Raw genomic sequence first — 16552 nt, 5'->3', positions numbered from 1 at the left:
TGAATTCATAATTCTAGGGGTAAAGCCTAGGCACTTATTGTTTCAGAAAAAAAAAAAACCTATCCCTACCCAGGTCATTCTGACTTACAGCTTACAATGCCAGTCTCTCCAGTCACTATCTCTAGAGTCATGGGGCTGAGAGTCCTGTTTTCTAACTGTCCACCAAGTTGACATCAGTTCAGTGCAAAAGAAGCCTATCAACTTCCTTCTGGACCTCCCCAAACAACCACACTGGTCACCACTTTGGTCACCACTTGAATTTTCCTGATGTGCAATTCTGAGTCTTTAACTGATATGAGAGGGGTATCTCACATTCAGGTCAAAACATTATGGGAAGGGGTTGGTTCTGGTGCCACAAGTTCCCTTCTTCTTCCCACCTTCCTCAAACCCTCCCAGAGGGGCCCAGGGAAGACCTGTAGGAATGAAAAGTGTCTGTCCTTGCTTCACAGAACACTTGTAGCACTTGTCCACCTGGTCCCCAAAGAACATCTCATTCTGGTTAGAGGAACTGCTCCAGCACTCAAAGAGAGTCAGGTTGGCATTTGTTGGACGGATCAGGTAGAAGATCTTCTCACCCTGAAACAAAGATGGAAGGGCCAAAGACATCAAGGGTTTCCAGTAAAGACTTCCAGGAGTCTCCAAAAGAATATTCTCTCATGTTCCAGGACCATGTAGTATGCTAGAATTCTTTCTGTCCAAGGATCATTTATATACAAATATGGAAAACTTAAAAAGTTCCTTTTCACTTTGTACTTTTAAGCTTCTATAAGGTTAACAAAAACAATCGGGAAAGGGCATTTCAAACAAAATTGTCAACTTAAGACAAATGTACACCAAAGGCTCCTGCAATACCAAATGAAAGTGTCCTCTACAGATGAGCAGATCAATACTACCAGCCCCAGGAGAATTTAAGGCCACATTACTAATGAGAAGAAAATTGAATTTGCCTTTAAATGCCATTTGCAGAGAGTGTTTCTTCTCACACCTGTAATCACAGCTAATAAAAGTTTAAAAGTTCAGTAATCGCCCAAGGACTTCTGGAAGATTATATGTTGGGTGATTATCTGTTGGAAGAACACTTTATTTCTTAATTATGCTTTGCCTGGATAATCACCACATAAGTAGTTTGGCAGAAAAGAAAGAAAAACCCACTAGCACAAAAATCTCCCCAACCCATAGCTTGATTAGTTTAACCAATATTTCATGACAATACATTTCAGTGTACAAAAGCAACACTAGAAAATATCTACTGTACAACTGGAGAAATTTGAATCAGATCTGTAGATTAGATAATAGTACTATATCAATATTAATTTTGATTCTGATAACTATATTGTGATGATATAAGAGAATACCCTTGTTTTTAAGAAATACACACTGAATTATTATAAGATAAAGGGATATCATGTCTGAAAATACTTTTGAGTGTTTCAGAAAAAATATATATGTAAGATTATTTTATTACGTTTGCTTCAGAGAAAGAGAATATAATAAAATAGTAACATAGGAATTTGAGTGAAGGGCACACAGGAAATCTTCCTATTAGCAATTTTTCTGTAAAAATGAAACTATTTAAAAATTAAAACGTTAATAGGGGAAGAGATAGGGAGTTTGGGATCTCCTGCTATATTTAAAATGGATAACCAACAAGGTCCTAGTGTATAGTACAGGGAATTCTGCTCAATGTTATATGGCAGCCTCAATCAGAGGGGAGTTTGGGGGAGAATGGATACATGTATATTTATGGCTGAGTCAATTTGCTGTCCACCTGAAACTATCACAACATTGTTAATGGCCTATACTCCAAAATAAAAAGTCAAAAAATAAAATAAACAGTTAAATATAACATTTGCATAATAGCACTTTAATTTACACACTCCAATTTCTTCATGATAAACAACTAGTTCAGGATTTGTGATCATTTGTACAAGAGCCATATCCAAGTTTCTGCTCTTTTCTTGGCATTTCTGATAAGAAAACTAAATAGCATGAACAGTGGTAGAAAACAATAAGTTATTTAAGAAATTTGTTTACCAGACCTCAAAAATCCTTTAGTCATTGACAATCAATATGCTAATTACAAAACTGTAACAACCATGAAAAGGGAAACTATAGTAAGGCTGACATTTAAAAAAACCATCTCAGACTTCCCTGATGGTCCAGTGGTTAAGAATCTGCCTATCAATGCAGGGGACACAGGTTTGATCGCTGATGCGGGAAGATTCCATATGTCTTGGGGCAGCTAAGCCTATATGCCACAACTACAGAACTGCATTCTAGAGCCTGCGAGCCACAACTACTGAGCCTGTATGACACAACTACTGAAGCCCATGTGCCCTACAGCCCATGTTCTGCAACAAGAGAAGCCAGTGCAATGAGAAGCCCATGCGCCACAACTGGAGAGTAGCCCCCACTTGCTGCAACTAGAGAAAGCCTATGTGCAACAATGAAGACCCAGTGCAGCCAAAAATAAATAAATAAAACTTTTTTAAAAAACCAAACACTTCATACATGCTCTATCTTCAGTGGTGGCAGTCATGCAACTATTTATACAATTGTCAAAATTCATTAAACTATAAACTTAAAACCGATGAATGTCATAGCAACAAAAATTATAATTCAATAAACTTGGGAGGAGGTTGAGTGTCTCATGTTACCAGAAATTTCTGCAGTAAATACGGACATTTCCATACCTAGAGGTAGGAGTACAGATTGGTTCAATTAAGATAACAAAGAAAACCTTAGACATCTGTTGTTATTTTTAAAAAAGTTAATCATCAAAACTATGAAGCAGAGACAACTTATACTGCATATCCACTCAATACCCAACCTTGATAAGAGTAGTTATGTGTAAATGTTACCCAAATAGAATCTGGGATGCAGGTAGGCCTTAGCAGCCTGTTTTATGCTACCACTTGAAACAAACAGGGAGGCCCAAGGCCTGGCTGTCTTCAGAAACCATACCCATCCTTACCTTGAGCACATGGTACCAGACCGAGGTGCCACCAAAGTCAATGTGAAAGTCTGTATAGCTATCCCGCACGCTCATGAGGCAGTACTTCTGCACGTTGGGCCTCTCAAAGATACACTCCTCTGGCCACAAGTTCTCCACCCATGAGAGCTTCCGAACAATCTTGGGTGTCTCCACAAGGTTAGAAAGCCTATCAAGGAAGGGGTGGAGAGCAGATGTCAGCTGATTGGGAATTGAAGGTTGAAGCCAGTATAAAATGCCCCCCATCCTAGTGAGAACCAGGGAAGACAAAGAAGTTCTCTCCACAGAATCCCCAAGAGCACATAGTACACTTATTTTTGTAAGACAAGTCAGCATTCTCTTTCTACTCAGCTATGGAAGTTCCAAGTCCCAGCTCCACAGCCATCCCCAGTCACAGGTGATCATTTCCTCCACTGAATGCTCAGAATCTCCACACCCAGGCCCACTCACTTGGCATGTGGTGTTTAATAGTATTGTATTGTCCCTATGTCATAGTGTCTTCTTTATGAAGATCAAGTAGAGAAACCTGTCAGAGCTCAGTTTCAGGTAAAGAAGTGTTTATCTGGGACAGTGGCGCTATCCTGGGAGTTAAACAGTGACCATGCCACAATCTACATACCAGAAAAAAAGGTCTAAGGAAGCTGTCCTGGATCTTAAAAGAGACAAAAATTAATTAAAACAGCCACTGAATAATCTATCCAATGCTAGAAACTGTAAAGGAGAAACATGATTTGGTTGTTATAATGTGAGCAACTACCCTAGAAAGTATAAACCAGCTCCCCATGCCAAAGGAAGAAACCACCCGAAGGAAGGGAGAGGAACACTAATACATACTCAGTATATACAAGTCCTGGGTACTCTGTGAGGCTTTTTACTTACCCCTGCCCCTCTTACCTGGTATCAGAGAATTCCAAACTAATAACATTGAGGACTTTCTCCCTCTTCCCGCTATAATAATATTTCACAAAATCACCAAGCTTCATCTTGCAGTCGGCCTGGCGGGCCACATCAATCACATCAATCTCTTTGTCAGAACCTGGAATAGAGACAGGCTCTGTACCAAGTGGCCTCAGGGACCAGGGAACACTCATCCCCTAATCAGTCCCTAGAGTGACCTTACACTGAAAACTGCTCTCAATGTGTTTGTCTACACATATATGGGAAGTGGGGGAATTATTCCCTGGTGGCTCAGATGGCAGAGAGTCTGCCTGCAATGCAGAAGAAAGACCCGGGTTCAGTCCCTGCGTCGGAAAGATCCCCTGGAGAAGGAAATGGCAACCTACTCTAGTATCCTTGCCTGGAAAATCCCATGGACGGAGGAGCCTGGCAGGCTACAGTCCATGGGTCGCAGAGTCGGACACATATGGGAAGTGGGGGTAGGTATTCCTCACACTCTCCTTAGACCTATGTGCCAGGTCCAGACATGCTAGGGCAACAGAAATGCCTGACACACAGTCTCACAGTACAATCCATCTGCCTGGGTCCTGCTTCCTCACTTCTCTTCCTCTCCCCTAAAACTCATGTCCAGAATACAACTAGCATATGAGGGCAAAAGTCAAAGGCTTTCTCATTTCAACAGAGTACAAAGAGGTCATAACAATCTTTGGAATTCCCCAGGTAAAAGATGGGGCTCAGCCTGGAGTTTGTGGTCTATTAGAAGGAAAAGGTAGAGAAGGCAATGGCACCCCACTCCAGTACTCTTGCCTGGAGAATCCCAGGGATGGGGGAGCCTGGTGGGCTGACGTCTATGGGGTCACACAGAGTCGTACATGACTGAAGTGATTTAGCAGCAGCGGGAGGAAAAGGCAGAGAAGGCAACGGCACCCCACTCCAGTACTCTTGCCTGGAAAATTCCGTGGACGGAGGAGCCTGGTAGGCTACAGTCCTCGGGGTCACTAAGAGTCGGACACAACTGAGCAACCTCAATTTCACTTTTCACTCTCATGCACTGGAAAAGGAAATGGCAACCCACTCCAGTGTTCTTGCCTGGAGAATCCCAGGGATGGCGGAGCCTGGTGGGCTGCCATCTATGGGGTCGCACAGAGTTGGACATGACTGAAGCGACTTAGCAGCAACAGCAGCAGGAGGAAAAGGAAAAAAGACCATGATTTTGGTTCTAGCTTTGCCTAAGAATGACTCTGGGCAAGGTACATCACCTCAGATTTCCAAGATGGCTAGAAAAGAAATGAAAACTGGAAGGGAAGGGTCATATGTTTTGATGGGAGTGAACAATGTCACAGTTAAAAGGGTCTGTGGTGCTTACCAACATAGTGTTCCACATCCCTCACAGTGAATGATGGTGAGGGCAACGTCATCCCCAATCCATCTTTCTTCAAGACCAGGATGGGCACACTGAAGCTATTCTCTTCCAGGAATTCCACGGTCAACTGACTTCCAGTGGGCTTCAGAATCACTTCATCTGAACTGTGGGCCACACAAGAGAAAGCATGAACCCTACAAGCTCTGCTACTGAAGGCCTCACTGGATGCTTTCACTCACCAAAGGTGTGGGGTCTTCCTGAGGGGACATAATGTGGGCTGGCAATTAATAAGTGGCATAAACTTCACATCCCAGCTAAGAAATGACCTATCGAAGGCAAGAAGCCAGGCCACTGGCAGAGGTGGGAAGTTAAATCCAGGATATCCTGTCAATATAACGCTCTTCTTTAGATGACAAAGGAACAAACCAGTCAACAGCCTGCCCCAGAAGAAAAGAGGTATCAGACAAGTTTAGCTGATTTACACTAACCCAGTGCAGCACCTTGGGCTTCCCTGGTAGCTCAGCTGGTAAAGAATCCACCTGCAATGCAGGAGACCTTGGTTTGACTCCTGGGTCAGGAAGATTCCCTGGAGAAGGGATAGGCTACCCACTCCAGTATTCTTTGGCTTCCCTGGTGGGTCAGCTAGTAAAGAATCCACCTGCAATGCGGGAGACCTGGGTTTGATCCCTGAGTTAGGAAGATCTCCTGGAGAAGGGAACAGCTACCCCCTCCAATATTCTGGCCTGGAGAATTCCATGGACTATACAGTCCATGGGGTCACAAAGAGTCAGACAGGACTGAGTGACTTTCACTTTCAGAGCAGTACTACCCCATTTTAAAATACTGGAAAATAGAGAAAAGATTGATTTAGAAAACAAAAACAATTTTTACAACCACTCTCTTCACATACATAGCTAGTTAACTAGAAAACAGGGGTTTCTGGTTTTCTTAAAATCATGTTGGAGAAAAAGATGGGCTATTTGACAAATTGTGTTGGGATAAACATCTGGAAAAATATTAAGATCAATGTCTGGCTCATTATTTACATAATTCTATATGGAACAAAGATTAAATTAGAAAAAAATAAAGCCACAGGGTAGAAAAAATTATGGAAAAGACAAGGCCCAGTAGCCATAAAAAATAGTAATAAGTAAATTAAACTACCTAAAATTTAAAATTTTCTGCATGGAAAGCTATTAAAAATCAATAAGAAATAGGCAGTAACCCAACAGAAAAACTGTCAAACAATGTAAGCAGATAGTTAACAGAGAAGAAAAATAAAGATGACTTATAAATGCATCATAATATACATGCTTCCTTAATCATGTTTTACATGGAAACAGTGAAATCTCATTTTTTATCTTATTAGAAAGGCAAAAAAAAGTTTGATAATAAATAGTGTTAGCCCAGGGATGGGGGAGCCTGGTTGGCTGCCGTCTATGGGGTCGCACAGAGGCAAATACGACTGAAGCGACTTAGCAGCAGCAGCAGCAGTGTTAGCCAGGATAATAGGGAAATAGGGACCCTCACACATTGTTTAGTGGGAGTATGAAATGATGTGGTCACATTAGAAACAACCTAGCAATATCTATAAACATGTTTAAAGCACATACCCTTTGACCTAGCAGTTTTACTTTTAGGTAGTAAATCTACACATACACTCACTCACATATTCAAACACTTAAGTACAAAGACATTAACTGCAGCGTTTTTTTCCTAATAGCAAAATACTAGAATCGATTTAAATGTTCATCAAGAGGACTGCTTAAATAACTATACATTCATACAATGGAGTACTAAATATCCATGAAAAGGAATGAAGAACATCGGAATATGCTGTTATGGATTGACCTCTAAGATACAGAATTTATACTTTTTAAAAAGCAAGATATAGAACAGTAAGTGTTTCTATTTGTGTTTTTTAATTTTAAAAAAGGGGCAACACACACATTCATATATGTTTGTATAAGCAAAAACTATTTCTGAAAGAATGCACAAGAAATTGGTTGACTTTGGAGAAGGGACCTGAGGGGGGTAGGGTAAAAATGAGACTCATTGCCTTTAAATAAAACAAATATTAAGTTGAAGAAATACTTATAATCCTAAATAACACTTCATTTACAGGAGAGCTGAAAATGGTCAAATGAATTAAAAACTAAGCAAAAGAGTGTTTTATTCATTAATTTTTCTAACTCATTATTTTTGTTCAAGTAGTTTATTTTCAATAAGCCAATCTTAATTTTTTGAGGAAACAAATATTTTCTTGATTGGAAAAGAAATACATGACTACTCAAAAAAATTTTTTTCCAGAAAGTTTCCCCTTCTCTACAATGAGAGAATTAAAATTTCTGGTTTTTAAGACTCTTTCTAGTTATAGCATTCCCTAGGTACATGTAAATATCCTCTCCTGACTGAGGCAAAAACTGCCTCTCTATCTACTCATAGTTTCTACAAGTAGACCTTAATGTACTCTGTACATCAAATGAAACTCTAACAATGTTTCTCAGAAACTGACTAAAACAGAAGATCTCCCCACAAAGGGAACTCACAGAGCCCTGCAAACATCCCCAAATGATGGAGGCACCTAGTGGGACAGCCAGTAGAAAAGCTGAGAAGAGATGGGTCCCAGCTTCCCAGAGCAGTAGCGTTCACTGGCCCTTGGAGTAGGGGGTCCTCACCTGTCAAAGGTCCTACTCCGGAGCTCTCGAATGAATGTAGGGCTTCCCGTCTTCACTGGCTTCCCCTTGTGTGTATCATGGCCTTTTGAAGATACACGGCGTTTTTTCACTAAGCCAGAAAAAGACAAGAGACTGAGTCAAAATGGCTACAGGCTATGGTTCTAAAAGCAAAAGGCTCAGCAGATCTTGCTTCTCTTCCAATCTAACAACGCACTGGAGCATCTGGAGTCAAGGAAGCCCTCATGGACTCAGAAAAGCACTTGGTGAGGATAGGTGCTTCCTTTGGGGAATCCCTAAATAAGGGAGGGAGGTGAAACTGCACTTCTGCCCTCTGAGTGGAGCAGCTGCTGGCCTGCAGGGCCTACATAAGCTTCTCCTATTTCCCAAGGGAGACAAATCTGAAGCACTCAGGCAAAGGCAATTTCCCTTCCAAGCTTCCTTTGCTTTGTCTGTCTGGATTGCCTTCTCTTTAAAACCCCAAGATCTACTTACTAATGGAGGGCCCATGTAAGACCTCACAGTTGGGGCAGTGGTAGAGGTCAATGTCAGCAGCCTTCTCCTCTTCGACACCAACACAACTAGAAAAGAGAAAATCAGCCAATGTTTGTGGAAATTTTATTTTTCATAAGGTCTAGAACTGTGTTGTTCAATACATAATTAAGTAAAATTTTGAATGTAGTTCCTCCATCACTCTAGGAACATTTCAAGTGCTCAATAGCCACATGTGGTTACCATATTGGGCAGATTATCAAACTGTTTTGTCAACGCAAAAAGTTCTATTGTACCACAACGGTCTAAAATAATTATGACAGAGCTAAAAATGTACAGACAATAAAGCTTCATTAAGACTCAGAATGGTCAAAGCTGGAAGAGAGTCTAGAGCAGTGCTGTCTGACAGAAATATAATGTGAGTCAAATACATAATTTTAAATGTTCTAATAGCCCCATTAAAAAGGTAAAAAGAAACAGTGAAGTTAATTTTAATAATAATTTAATAATAATATTTTATTTAACCACTATATCTAAAATATTATTCCTATATAAAATCAAACATTTAAACTTTATTGCTGCTGCTGCTAAGTCGCATCAGTTGTGTCCGACTCTGTGAGACCCCATAGACGTCAGCCCACCAGGCTCTCCTGTCCCTGGGATTCTCCAAGCAAGAATACTGGAGTGGTTTGCCATTTCCTTCTCCAGTGCATGAAAGTGGAAAGTGAAAGTGAAGTCACTCAGTTGTGTCCGACTCTTCGCAACCCATGGACTGCAGCCTACCAGGCTCCTCCGTCCATGGGATTTTCCAGGCAAGAGTACTGGATTGGGCTGCCATTGCCTTCTCCTAAACTTTATTGAGCAATTTATTAAATGAAAAGGAATGAAAACAGTGCTTCCCTCTCAGTGAAGGATTATGGTAACCATTTTTTCTTCCTTATCTGTATTTCCTAATTTTCTACAATGAACATGCATTATTAATTTCATATTATAATATCTGAGAAAGACATAATTTTGGAAATCTCAGTTTACATGTACGTGAGCTAGTAATCTCACAAAATGTAAACCCTTCCTCACCAAAGAAGTCATCAGCAGCCCTCTAAAAATCTTCTGGCTAAGATCTAACTCTTAAAATCTTTGGTCAGCCACACAGAACAGGGAACATAAAAATAAGGCAGAGCTCCAACCATTTTGGTTCAAGACGATGCTCATGAACTGACTTCCTGGAATCAGGACGCCATCACCTTCCCCATTGCTAACCCTGTAAATCTGTTGCAGATCAATAAATTGGGGACATTTTATTTCATAAAAGCATTAGTCCATTACAGATTGGAAATTAAAAAAAAAAATACCCTGGTCCTTCACCTCAGAAAGTCTCAGAAGCACTGTGTTAGAACTTGGTCAGGTAGAAGCTGTACATTCTCCCAGACCCTTACAACTCAGGGCTGGGCTAGCGGTGGACGTCCCCCTCATTTTCCAGTGAGACTCTGAAATCATCTCTCCTCTATCTTTGTATAAGATTTCCTACTCTTCTGAGTTTTGTATCATTCATCCATACCTCTTCCCACTCCTCTTCACTGTCAGCTACTCATCTCCCAAACATACCTTTTTCATTCATTGAGGAACCTGCTCACAGATTCCTCTCCATCTCAAGTCCTGCCAACCTCTCACGTGACATAGTAAAGGATATAGAGGCCTAACATCCCAGCCTCTTAGCACATTGACCTTCTCATCTTCAGAGATTCCACTCCAATTTCAGCTACCAATTCTCATGGCCATCCCGCAAAACCCTATCAATACTTGCAACTGCTACACCTCTGGAATATAAAATGCACACATTACTCTCTGACCACAAGGTCATCCATCCAGGTCTCATTTTTTACACCTGTTCTTTGCCCTCAAAATCTCTTGATTCTACTTTTCACCTGTTCAACTACTATTGCCTTCACCCTTCTTCCCTATCTAGTTTATAGATTCCATCATTCCTCACTTCAACCATTCTCTTACAGATACCCTCAACTCACTTGCCTCACTGCCTTTACATCACTCCCACGTGCAAATCCAAGCCCCGGCTCAATCCACTGAACCCCTGGACATGGCTAGAAGAAAAAAAATCATTAAATGGATTGGTGCCACAATATACTAAGTGTCCAAAATATCTAAGCCATAGAATAACCAACACAACATTGAAGGAGAAGAACAACGTTGGAAGACCAATGCTACCTGACTCAAACACTTATTGTAAAGCTACAGTAATCAGAACTTCCCTGGTGGTCCAGCAGTAAAGACTCTGTGCTTCCAATGCAGGGGTAGCAGGTTCAATTCTTATCAGGGAACTGAGAGCCCACATGCTGCATGGTGTGGCAAAAATTTTAAAAAGCTACAATAATCAAGACAGTATGGTACTGATGGAAGAATAAACAGATCAATAGAACAGGAAAGAGTGCCCAGAAACAGATCAACAGAAATAGAGTCAACTGATCTTTGATAAAGGAGCAAAGGTAATACAATGTGGCAAAGACAGCCTTTCAACAAATGGTGCCAGAACAACTGAACATGCAAACAAATGAAATTACACACAGACCTTATACTCATCACAAAAAAGAACTCAAAATGGATCACAGACTGAAATACAAAATGCAAAGCTATAAAACTTCTAGAAGATAACAGGAAAAAATCTAGATAAATTTAAGTTTGGCAATGACTTTTTAGATGTTATACCAAAGGCACAGTCCATGAAAATGAGAATTGATAAGCCAGACTGCATTATAATTAAAACCCTCTCTATGAAAGGTAGATAATGAAAAGATAAGCCAAAGACTGACAGTAAATATTTGCAAAGGACATATCTGATAAAGGACTGTTATCCAAAATACACAACTCTTAAAACTCAACAGTGAGAAAATGAACAACCCGATTAAAAACGGGCATATGATCTGAAGAAATACCTCACCAAAGAAGGCGTACAGATAGCAAATAAGTATATGAAAAGGTGTTCCACTTCATATATCAATAGGACAATACAAATTAAAACAATGAGATATCACTATACACATAACAGAATAGCCAAAATTCAGAACACTGACAGCACCAAATGTTGGCGAGGAGGTGGAACAACAGGAATTCTCATCCTTTGCAGGTGAGAATGCAAAACACAGCCACTTTAGAATACAATTTGGCAGTTTCTTACAAAACCAATTGCACTCTCTGTATTGAAAGTAACTAAAAACTATGTCCACACAAAAATCTGCACACAGATGTTTATGGCCACTTCATTCATAATTGCCAAAATCTGGATGCAACCAAGATGTCCTTCAGTAGGTGAATGGATAAACTGTGGTACATTCAGACAACTGAATATTATTCAGCACTGAAAAAAAATAAAAGAGCTATCAAGGCATGAATAGATATGAAAGAAACTTTGAAAGAACACCATCAGGCTACATATTTTATGATTCCAACTACATAACATTCTGGAAAAGGCAAAGCAATGGGGACAGTAAAAAGATCAGTGGTTGCCAGGGGATGGCAGGCAAAGAGAGATGAATAGAATGTAAAGGACTAAGGCTGAGACTTCCCTAGTGGCTCAGACGGTAAAGCGTCTGCCTACAATGTGGGAGACCCAGGTTCTATCCCTGGGTTGGGAAGATCCTCTGGAGAAGGAAATGGCAACCTGCTCCAGTACTCTTGCCTGGAAAATCCCATGGATGGAGGAGCATGGTAGGCTACAGTCCATGGGGTCGCAGAGTCAGACACAACTGAGCAACTTCACTTTCACTTTTCATGAATCTATAATTATTAAAAAATAAAATTTATTAAAAAAATATGCCACTCCAAAAACAACCTATGAGCCCTAACAGAGCAGGCTGTCCTTCTGATCCTTCTAACTCCACACCCTACAAGACTTTCTCCAGACCAGGGATTCAGCAGCCCATATACTACATCTAGTAAACTCTGAATATGAATGCTAAGCCTTCTCTTTTCTCTTCCCTTTGCTACACACTCTGAAAGCTGTGGATTACCCTTCTGCTGCTTTAAAGAGAGTGGTATCCACTTTAACTTGATTTCACTTGGAACAAAAATGTGGAGTGTGTGTGAGCTTATAAGCCTGATTTTCTCTATCTCCCACTTGAAAATGGTTTAACCCAGCAGTGCCTTATACTATCTACAGTATTATATCCTATAGCAAGAGTCCAAGGGACCCAAGTTTGACTTGTGGTTGAACAACTAACTGGGTGTGTAGCTTTGAGCAAGCTATTTAACCTCATGAGAGAAAATAACAGCTCCAAAGAGCTATTTGAAAGATTAATCGGTCACTTCTGGTTCAGGAATAATGGAGTAAATGTACTTCTCCCTATTACTCTCACTAAGTACAGCTAAAAATCTAGGACAGTAAGAAAAATAAAAGGTAAAATGACTCTGAAAAATGGAGAGAAGGCAGCCTGACCAGATGACAGCAGTACCTGAGGTAGTGAGTGTCAACAGACAGCAAGTGGGGGAACCTGGACTTCTACTTCTACCTGGCAGTAAAGAGTAGTACCTACCCCTTACCCTGACAATGAAGTGCAGTGTCTGAAGAAGTCTGCAAAAACAAGATATAATAACATCCAGAGTCTCATAACGTAATACCCCAAATATTCAGGATATAATGAAAATAATGACTCAGCTTATCAAGAACAAGAAAAATCACAACTTGAATGAACAAAGAAAATCAGTAATCTCACTAATGAGATGACACAGATGCTGGAATTATCCGACAAATTTTAAAAGAGCAACCACAAAAATGCTTCAATAACAATTATAAACATGCCAGAAACAAATGAATAAATAAAAAGTATAAGCAAAAACTAGAATCTCTGCAAAGAAATGGAAAATATAGAAAAGAACCAATGACATTCTTAGAAAAAACTGTTGTTGCTTAGTCACTAAGTCATGTCTGACACTTGTGAGACTCCATGGACTGTAGCCCACCAGCTCCTCTATCCATGGGGTTTCCCAGGCAAGAATACCAGAGTGGGTTGCCATATCCTTCTCCATGGGACTCTTCCCAACCGAGATCAAATCTGTGTCCCCTGTATTGGCAGGCAGATTCTTTACCACTGAGCCACCAAGGAAGCCCTTAGAAAAAACTAAAGCAACTTAAATGAAAACTCACTGCATGGGCTCAACAGCAGAATGTAGACAATAGAGGGAAAAAAATAGTAAACCTAAAGACAGAACAACAGAAACTATCCAATCTGAACAACAGAAAGAAAATAGATTGAACTGTGAACAACTATAAGTCAAAAAATTGGACAACCTAGAAGAAACAGATTAATTCTTAGAAACATACAACCTGAAAAAACTGCATCAGGAAGAAATAGAAAATCTGAAGAGACTAATAAGGAGATTGAATCAGTAATAAATACAAAAATTTCCCAAAGAGAAGAGAAGCCCAGGACCAGATGACTTCATTGGTAAATTTTATCAAACATTTAAAGAAGAATTACCACCAATTTTTCTTAAACTCTTTTTTAAAAAATCAAAGAGAAGGGAACACTCCAGAACTCATTTTATGAGGCCAGGATTACCCTGGTACCAAAGACAGGTAAGAACACTACAAGAAAAGAAAACTACAGGTCAGTATCCCTGATGAATACACATAGAAACATTCTAAATAAAATACTAGCAAACCAAATTCAGCAGCAAACTAAAGGGAACATTTCCCAGGATCAAATGGGATTTATCCTTGAAACACAAAGCTGGTTCAACATAAACAAATTAATAAAGGTGATACATCACATTAATAGAATGAAAGAAAAAAGTGATCTCAAAAGAAGACACAGAAGCATTTGACAAAATTCAACACTGATTCATAAACACTCAGTAGGGTAGAGAAGAAATGTACTTCAACATAATAAAGGCCATATAAGATAAGCCCATAGCTAACATCAGACTCAATGGTATATGGTTGAAAGCTTTTCCTCTAAGATCAGGAACAAGACAAGGATACTCACTCTCACCACTTCTATTCAATAGAGTACTAGAAATCCCAGCCAGAGCAATCAGGCAAGAGAGGGGGAAAAGGCATCAGAATTGGAAAGGAAGAAGCACAATTATCTGTTTGCAGGTGACATGATTTTATATATAAGAAATCCTAAAATTCCATCCCAAAACTGTTACAGCTAATCAATAAATTCTGTAAAGTTATAGGATAAAAAGATTAACATGCGGGACTTCCCTGGTGGTTGAGAATCCACCTGCCAAAGCAGGGGACACAGGTTCAACCTCTGATCTGGGAAGATCCCAAATGCCATGGGGTAACTAAGCCCATGCATCAAAACTGTTGAAGCCCATGGGCCTAGAGCCCATGTTCCACAAGAAGAGAAGTCACCATAATGAGAAACCCACACACTGCAATAAAAGAGGAGCCCCTGCTTACTGCAACAGAGAAAGCCCACACGCAGAAACAAAGCCCTAGCACAACCAAAAACAAAAAATTAATTTAAAAAATTAATATGAAAAAATCAGTAGTATGTTTATAAACCAAAAACATTATCTGAAAAATAAATAAAACAATTCCATTTACAGTAGTGCCAAAAACTATAAACTACTCAGGAATAAATTTAATCAAGAAGGTGAAAGATCTCTACACTGAAAACTACAAGACATCAGTGAAAGAAATTGAAGAAAACACAAAGAAATGGAAGGATATCCTGGGTTTATGGATTGGAAGAATCAATTTTGTTGAAAAGTCCACATTGCCCAAAGCCATCTATAGATACAAAACAATCTTTATCAAGATTCCAATGGTAATGATACAGAGAAGATTACCATGGCCCCTGTGCAAGTCAGTCAGTTTGGTTGGTCACTTTTGTCTGACTCTTTGTAACCCCATGGAATGCAGCACTCTAGGCTTCCCTGTCTATCATCAATTTCAGGAGTTTGTTCAAACTCAAGTCCATCGAGTCAGTGATGCCATCCAACCATCTCATCCTCTGTCGTCCGTTTTTCCTCCTGCCTTCAATCTTTCTCAGCATCAGGTCTTTTCTAATGAGTCAGTTCTTCGCATCAGGTAGCCAGATTGTTGAAGCTTCAGCATCAGTCCTTCTTTCCCTTAGGATTGACTGGTTTGATCTTCTTGTAGTCCAAGGGATTCTCAAGAGTCTCGTCCAACACCACACTTCAAAAGCATCAATTATGCAGCACTCAGCTTTCTTTATGGCCCAACTACTACATCCATATATGACTACTAGAAAAGCTATAGCTTTGACTAGACAGGTCTTTGTCGGTAAAGTAATGTCCGTTTTTTAATATGTTGTCTAGATTGTTTCTTATAGCTTTTCTTCCAAGGAACAAACATCTTTTAATTTCATGGCTGCAGTCACCATCTGCAATGATTCTGGAGCCCAAGAAAATAAAGTCTGTCACTGTTTGCATTGTTTCCCCATCTATTCGCCATGAAGTGATGGGACCAGATGTCATGATCTTAGTTTTTTCAATGCTGAAGTTTTAAGCCAGCTTTTTTACTCTCCTCTTTCACTTTCATCAAGAGGCTCTTTAGTTCTCTTTGCTTTCTGCCATAAAGGTGGTGTCATCTGCATATGTGAGGTTATTGATATTTCTCCTGGCAATCTTAATTCCAGCTTGTGCTTCATCCAGCCTGGCATTTCACATAATGTTCTCTGCATATAAGTTAAATAAGCAGGGTGACAATATACAGTCTTGACATACTCCTTTCCTAATACAAAACCAGTCTGTTGTTCCATGTCTGGATCTAACCGGTGCTTCTTGACCTGCATTCAGATTTCTCAGGAGGCAGGTAAGGTGGTCTGGGATTCTCATCTCTTAAAGAATTTTCCACACTTTGTTGTGATCGACACAGTTAAAGGCATTCACATAGTCTACGAAGCAGATGTATTTCTGGAATTCCCTTGCTTTTTCTATAATCCACAGGATGTTGGCAATTTGATCTCTCATTCCTCTGCTTTTTCTAAACCCAGCTTGTACATCTAAAAGTTCTAGGTTTATGTACTATTGATGCTTGGCTTGGAGAATTTTGAGCATTACTTTGCTAGCATGTGAAATGAGTGCAATTGTGCAGTAGTTTGAACGTTCTTTGGCACTGGAATGAAAACTGACCTTTTCCAGTCC

The 16552-nt window shown here is 39.9% G+C and overlaps 1 protein-coding gene and 1 non-coding gene across 18 annotated transcripts in view; one reads left to right on the top strand and one right to left on the bottom strand.

Moving 5' to 3' along the window:
* Positions 1–16552, bottom strand: part of PHF8 (PHD finger protein 8) — a 97549-nt gene that overhangs the window by 57860 nt on the left and 23137 nt on the right. For all 17 annotated transcript variants that reach the window (XM_086388570.1, XM_086388576.1, XM_086388577.1 and 14 more), the window contains 6 exons: positions 8423–8508; positions 7931–8039; positions 5256–5416; positions 3887–4028; positions 2975–3161; positions 414–576 (listed from right to left, as the gene is read on the bottom strand). In XM_086388570.1, the coding sequence (XP_086244696.1) occupies positions 414–576; positions 2975–3161; positions 3887–4028; positions 5256–5416; positions 7931–8039; positions 8423–8508 (848 nt within the window). The remainder of the gene's footprint in view (positions 1–413; positions 577–2974; positions 3162–3886; positions 4029–5255; positions 5417–7930; positions 8040–8422; positions 8509–16552) is intronic.
* LOC147340321 (U6 spliceosomal RNA) lies at positions 15180–15285 on the top strand. The gene has a single exon (XR_015159971.1). It is a non-coding gene; the product is annotated as a U6 spliceosomal RNA (small nuclear RNA).

This window comes from Bos grunniens, chromosome X (assembly GCF_055505025.1).
Source record: "Bos grunniens cultivar Pamir isolate PY7600 chromosome X, Bosgru_T2T1.0, whole genome shotgun sequence".
Lineage (NCBI taxonomy): Eukaryota > Metazoa > Chordata > Mammalia > Artiodactyla > Bovidae > Bos > Bos grunniens.
The sequence above is the reverse complement of the archived record's forward strand: the minus strand, read 5'-3'. Positions and strand labels throughout refer to the sequence as shown.